This window comes from Ictalurus punctatus, chromosome 11 (assembly GCF_001660625.3).
Source record: "Ictalurus punctatus breed USDA103 chromosome 11, Coco_2.0, whole genome shotgun sequence".
In the NCBI taxonomy this organism is placed as follows: domain Eukaryota; kingdom Metazoa; phylum Chordata; class Actinopteri; order Siluriformes; family Ictaluridae; genus Ictalurus; species Ictalurus punctatus.
In genome coordinates this window covers 12,126,105-12,132,592 of record NC_030426.2, presented here as the reverse complement: position 1 = coordinate 12,132,592, position 6,488 = coordinate 12,126,105, and the positions used below count along the sequence as shown (strand labels likewise).

The following is a 6,488-nucleotide window of genomic DNA, read 5'->3' as shown; positions in this document are numbered from 1 at the left end:
AGTGCAATGATAATGAGAGTATCTACAGGGATTTGAGGAGAAGATGGTACATTAAGATGACAGTGTCACTCTGTTAATGTTGTATGACCTTCTATCTTTCTCCTTCACACACACACACACACACACACACACACACACACACACACACACACACACACTACAATACAAAACATAACTGGCATCAAGGGAGAGCAGCTGTACTTTTGTACTTTAGCAAATCCCTAGTTACTGATATATTTATGCACCAAATAAATAACCCCAAGACTAACACATCGAGAGACAGATCAGAAACAGAGAGCATTAGAAACAAGCCAACCAGCCCATGACAAATAATAATAATTTTAAAAAAAAAAAAATCAAATCACATGAAGCATGTTAAGCACCAGCAATCTTTAACATCTGGTGACGTTGATGAGCAACACCAGACAGAGTGATTATGATGAGCTGCAGGTCAGAAGATAACGTTTCGATCACGTCTGTCATTGACAGTGGACTCTGCAGCAAGATAGCAACCACCTGCTTCAGCTCGAGTGGAACTAATGACACCATGTGGAGAGTATAAAGCACTTCAGCCCTTTCTATCCCGGGAATTTCAGCAGAGTGCATAGTGACAAATCAAAATAAAACGTCTTATGCTGAAAGAGGCCAGAAATATGTTCAGTGCGTGACAAGGTTTTTATTTGTGGTTTATTTTTACCATTAATCCTGACCCAGCTATCTTTCTTTAAAATGCTAAATAAATAAATAAATAAATAAATAAATAAATTTATTTAATAAAATAAAATAAAATAAAATAAAATAAAATAAAAAATAGACATGCACCGAAACTGCGGCCGTCGAAAATGGCATTTTCGGTTTTTGTCTTAAAGAGAAAAAGTATGAGCTGAAACAGTGAGTAACCTCACCCCGCCCCTCAGAGCTCGGCGCTTATCGCTGCATTGCAACATTACTAGATCAGCATTACTTTGACGTGGAGAAAAACCAGCGTGCAAAGGAAATGATGGAGGCAGAGCTGGAGGTGATGAATGAATGCATCTGCTGATGGATCAACACGCAGCACAGAGTAAAGCGTGCCAGAGAAACGAGTGTGTACAAGTAATGAGGCACAAACTCCTTCACTTTCTGACATGTTTGACGAGATCCTTCAGGAAAGCGCTTTGATCCACAGCAGTGGAACAACACAGTGATCACATTTAAATCACTTCACTTAATGAACTGCTTCTCTCCTACAACCCGACCCGCTCTCTCAGGTCCTCTAGGCTCGGACTCCTCTCTGTTCCTAGATTTCGTCTCTCTACCATGGGGTTTCAGGTCTTTCAGTGTTGTAGCACATAAACTCTGGAATTCACTCCCTCTGACCCTTCACAGCATCACATCCATCTCCGAGTTCAAATCCCAATTGAAAACGTGTCTGTTTCCTCAATGTCCTAATCTGTTGTAATGCATTTTCTCAGTGACTGTAGCCTACTATCTGTACTGTGTAATTCTCTTCTGTGTTTGCTTGCTCATTGTTTTTCACTTTTTATGTTTGTCCACAATTGTTTTTCTGGGTTCTTTTTTTTTGTTTTGTATCATCAGCCAACATGTTCACGATATTCTGCAATATGAACATTTATACATTTATTACTATTTGTTGCTCACCCTCTACTGTGAACTGTGCAAGAATCCATTTATCACTTATCTGTATATAAACGAGGTGTTAGTCATCTGTATATATTCATATTTGTATTCATCTGTACATACATTGAGGTGTTCATAGTGTACATACTAAAATTATTATTATTTTCTTACTTCTATTATTCTTATTTTTCTATTCATATATATGTATATATTAGACATTTTCTATTCTATTTATACCTCGTGCTGATAAACTGGAGTGCCCCCCCCCCCAAAAAAAAAATCCCAATTACAATACAAAAGAACAGACTAAGAAAAGTGGAGGAAGTGACTAAAAACTTTTAGCCTTATCTTCTTCCCAACAAGAAGACAGGAGAAACCACCTGCTTGGTGACTTGAAGTTGTATCATGGCCTTGTGGAGTTAGTGGGCAGGATTTATTATATTAATGTATTGGGGGATATTAAGCTTGGAGTAAATATTTATTTTAAAAAAATTCTGTTTCTTCTGAAGTGAAATACATTTCATGCCCAGAAACAAATGTTGCACCTTGGATTTACGTCATGTGCTCAAGTTATAAAGTGGGAAAATATGGCCAACTACACATTCATCTTTTGTTAGCAACAATCTAGCTAGCTAACATTCATGATGTGAGTGATGTATTTACCGCCTCAAAATAGTATATCGGTAAACAGTATTTTTTTTTTTATAGATTTAACAAGTCAATATGTCTGTACTGTATGTTGATTGGTCTAAAGCAAATACTAGTATATCCATCCATCTATTTTCTGTACCGCTTATTCTACACAGGGTCGTGGGGAACCTGGAGCCTACCCCAGGGGACCTGGGGCACAAGATGGGCCTCAGGGACACCGTGGACAGGGTGCCAACTTATCACAGGGCACAACTGCACATCCATTCACACACTACGGACAAATTAGAGATGCTGAACAGCCTACAGCGCATGCACAGCAGAGGTGGGAATTGAACCCTCAACCCTGGAGGTGCAATTCAGTTTTTCTAATGTATTCTATATGACTTGATTATTATGAAAATATATGCTTATTATACAACTCATATAAAAACACTACTTTTCAGGGTACTCTGATGTGTGCATTTATCTGTACGTGTAAATATAGTTATTATTTATGCCATAAACCACCAGTGAGTTCATTTGTGTTAGTAAGGTGCCCAGTATGTAAGAATGAACATGTGATTGGTTAGTGCTAGTTTACTGTATTCATAATTGGGGGAGAAGGTCCAACAGGGCACACTGTGGTTTTGTGTCAGCATATATTTTATGCCATATAAAAAAGAATTAAATTCATGCTACCCAGATGACGATCTACTGTGAGTGACATCTTCCTTACTACCCTTACATTAGATTAAACCCTGATTAGTTAAAAAAAAAATGGAGGGCACTGTGGCTTAGTGATTAGTACGTTTGCCTCGCACCTCCAAGGTTGGGGATTCTAATCCTGCCTCTGCCCGGTGTGTGCAAAGTTTGCATGTTCTCTCCGTGCTTCAGGGGTTTCCTCCTGGTACTCCAGTTTCCTCCCCTAGTCCAAAGACATGCGTTGTACTGTAGGCTGATTGGCATTTCCAAATTGTCCATAGTGTGTGAATAGGTGTGTGAAAGTGTGTATGATTGTGCCCTGCGATGGGTAGGCACCTCATCCAGGGTGTCCCCCGCCTTGTGTCCTGAGTCCCCTCTGGGATAGGCTCCAGATTCCCCCGCGACCCTATGTAGGATAAGTGGTACAGAAAATGGATGGATGGATAGTTAATGCTTGCTAATGTTAACTTACAGAGTAAACATTGCTGGTTGTGGACTATTACATTTACAATGCACTTAAATGCAGCACCCTTATTAATCAGTTTTTAAATTCTGTGGCAAAAGCAGAAGACAATCTAAATACAACTGTACTACATAACGAAACTATCGTTTTAAATGTTTAAGTTCTTATGCTGTGTAGAGAGAAAAGAAATCTTGTACAACAACATAAATTGCTGTTTGTATATCAGACCAGATTACAGGAGCAACTAATTAAAAAGGACAAAGACTTATGTTTTCAGCCCAACAAAAACAACATGGGACGAGGAGCATTATGCCTGATTACACCCACTGAAGATAACATGAGAAGAGTTGGATGAAGTCTTACCTCAACTGCTGGTTTTGCACTGAAGGATACACGTGTGCATTGCAGGCAAGTGCACACAAAGTGCAGAAGATTAAGGGATTCATTACTTATATGCATATCTTCATATCTATGCATATCTTATTTATGCATATCCATATCTAGTATTTAAAATAGACTCATAAAAATGTGTGTGATGCATATTAGTCAGTAGAGATCCTGTGCTGTACACAGATGTCCCTCTAATTGCCATGTTGCAGATGATTAATATTAGCCTCTGATTGAAATATAGATACTTGCTTTGAGAACAACTTAATTTTCATTTTTGATATAATATCCCAAAACACGTTTATTATTGCTGAATCACGCTTTATTCCATGCAGTTTGTGGACCTTCATATTTATGAGTTTAGTTATTGAAATGTGATCTTTCACACAGTACTACAACATGTCATTGCACTGTGGAGACAATATCCGTTCCTCCATTGTTCTCTTATCTGTCACACATCACCACCCATCTCAACAATTCAATCTTCTCCATGCATCATCTCTGTAATTAATTCCATGAGTATGACATGAGCTACATGAGCAACATAACAACAAGTAGACACAAACAGAGCCAAATTAGCACAATTTATTATACAAGTATACACATAACAAACAAAGAGATCTAAATAGCCTGCCTCCATTTTTATTCTGCTGGTGTCCTCTCTTTGGCTGTTACACTATTCAGACAAACACACTGTTCTGACTTGGCTGATTAGACAAACACGTTTCTAGAGTTTCTTTTTTTTTTCTTTTTCATTTAAGTTTCCACAAAGTTGCCAGGTGCAGGTTCAGTACAGTTCGTTTTATAACATATCACCTGGTTACTTCATATCTCTTGCTTTGCTGCTAGTCTGTGAGTCAAGTCCACAAGTACAACATCTATTTGTCTATTTCCTTTAACCAATGCGTGCCATGAGCGCGGCGTTGGCTGCAGCCTTGGCCCGCATGTCATGCTCTTTGGCCATGTCTATCAGGACACTTAAAATGGTAGTGGGTACATCAAGGGAGAGCGCAAAACGTGAGCCCTGCATTGCTCGTTTAGGGTTTGATGACATAGGACTCGTGGTGCGCACTCCCCGTGGCTCAAGGCGCTGTTTTGGTGAGAGTTGAGTGCTTTCAATTCCAAAGCGACTCAGGACATCAACAAACATCTTATCGCGCTCCTCGTCGTTCTCATCTGTTACTGCGTTGTAGCTCTGTCTCTGACTGAGAGAAGTGTAGGGCAGAAGGAGCAGGAGCAGCAGATAGAAACCCATCAATGTTGTACGCATGGTCACCAGAGCCAAACCACACACACCTTTAATGGTGGGAAGAGAGGAACATGGTGAGTCAGAGGAGATGAACAATAGAACACAGCATGAGAGGAAAAAAAAAACATTGAACGTAGATATTCAGAATGACTAGAACGTGCAAATGACTTTATTTCCATTTAGTACTGTATACAACAGATATGACGGTCTATATCATATGTGGCATGTTAACTCAGATGATGATCAGCATATATATATATATATATATATATATATATATATATATATATGTATATATATATATATATATAAACACTTAAGATCTACCTGCCATCTACTCAAATAAAGACCTCCTGAATCTTCACCTCAGTAGGTGCCATGTAGTATTTCTTCCTAACTGAAGTAAGCATATGAATTCACTTCATTTGAGGTATTTTAAAAAATGACCAATTTACTGTGTCTGAGTTTACATCAAGGATGAACTTTCTTAAGCAAGATTTACATGAAAAAAGCTGTTGCAGAGGTGATAAATAACTACACAGATCATTGCCCCAGTAGCTCCATTATCTACTTACCCAGTGTCTTACCTGAATTGTTGCAGTGCGTTGTAAACTTTTGCCTTTCTGTTTTTTTTTTTTTTGTATGAAGTTATATAGGGACTGTTTCTCTCACTTCTACCACCTTTACTTCACTCTTCTTTTCCTAAGCTTTCTTTCAGTGCTGGTCACCTTCTTCTGCTTCTCTGAACAGCTCGCTAAAGCCAGACCTCTACCACAAAATGACAAATCTTCATGTGGAGTTCTTCTCCCTTTGCCAGTCACCCCCTCTCCCACCCTTATTCTCTCTCTTTCTGCCTACGTCTTTCCGTTCATCACTGCATCACCCATTTCTTCACCCCCCCCCCCCACTTTGTTTATCTGTTCTATCTTTCCTCTTTATGCTCCTTACCCTCTTTTCATTTCCCCCTCCCTCATCTCTATCTCATTGTTTGTCTAAAAATACATATCAGTGATTAGAGATATCCTGTATTGTTTCTTGGGTGCATTTAATAAAAGGGACAAGTTGGCCTCCTCTCTTCTTGCTTAAGCAGCACCCTGTAGAGTGCAGTTACCCGAACCTGCAGCGTCCTCTTAGTACATAAATATCTACTGACGTCTCCTTCTCTGAGCAGGCTTATTCATAGGCTGTTTTTGAAACATTGAAAGAAAAAGAGTGGCATCATCTGATACTTGCTAAATGGCTCGGGATAATTAGTATTATATCAGTAAGCATTGAACCTTTTTTTTTTTTGAAGTTGTCTATCAGTCTTTAGCTCTTAGTAAATGCAGCATGTGACTATTCGCTGTAAAAAAAAAAAAAACAGAAAAAAAAGGTACTGACGTCAGTTGGAAAGGATGAGGCTTTGCCTCTCAAAAGCATTAGTGTGTTTGATTTTTT

General features: G+C 38.8%; 1 protein-coding gene across 1 annotated transcript; it reads right to left on the bottom strand.

The window, feature by feature from the left end:
* Positions 1–4,223: 4,223 nt before the first annotated feature.
* LOC108271721 (urocortin-3) lies at positions 4,224–5,892 on the bottom strand. The gene is made up of 2 exons (XM_017479435.3): positions 5,639–5,892; positions 4,224–5,098 (listed from the first exon to the last, which is right to left on the bottom strand). Exon 2 carries the CDS (start codon positions 5,070–5,072, stop codon positions 4,698–4,700), a length of 375 nt encoding a protein of 124 aa, XP_017334924.1. The 5' UTR covers positions 5,073–5,098; positions 5,639–5,892; the 3' UTR covers positions 4,224–4,697.
* Between the last annotated feature and the right edge of the window lie 596 nt (positions 5,893–6,488).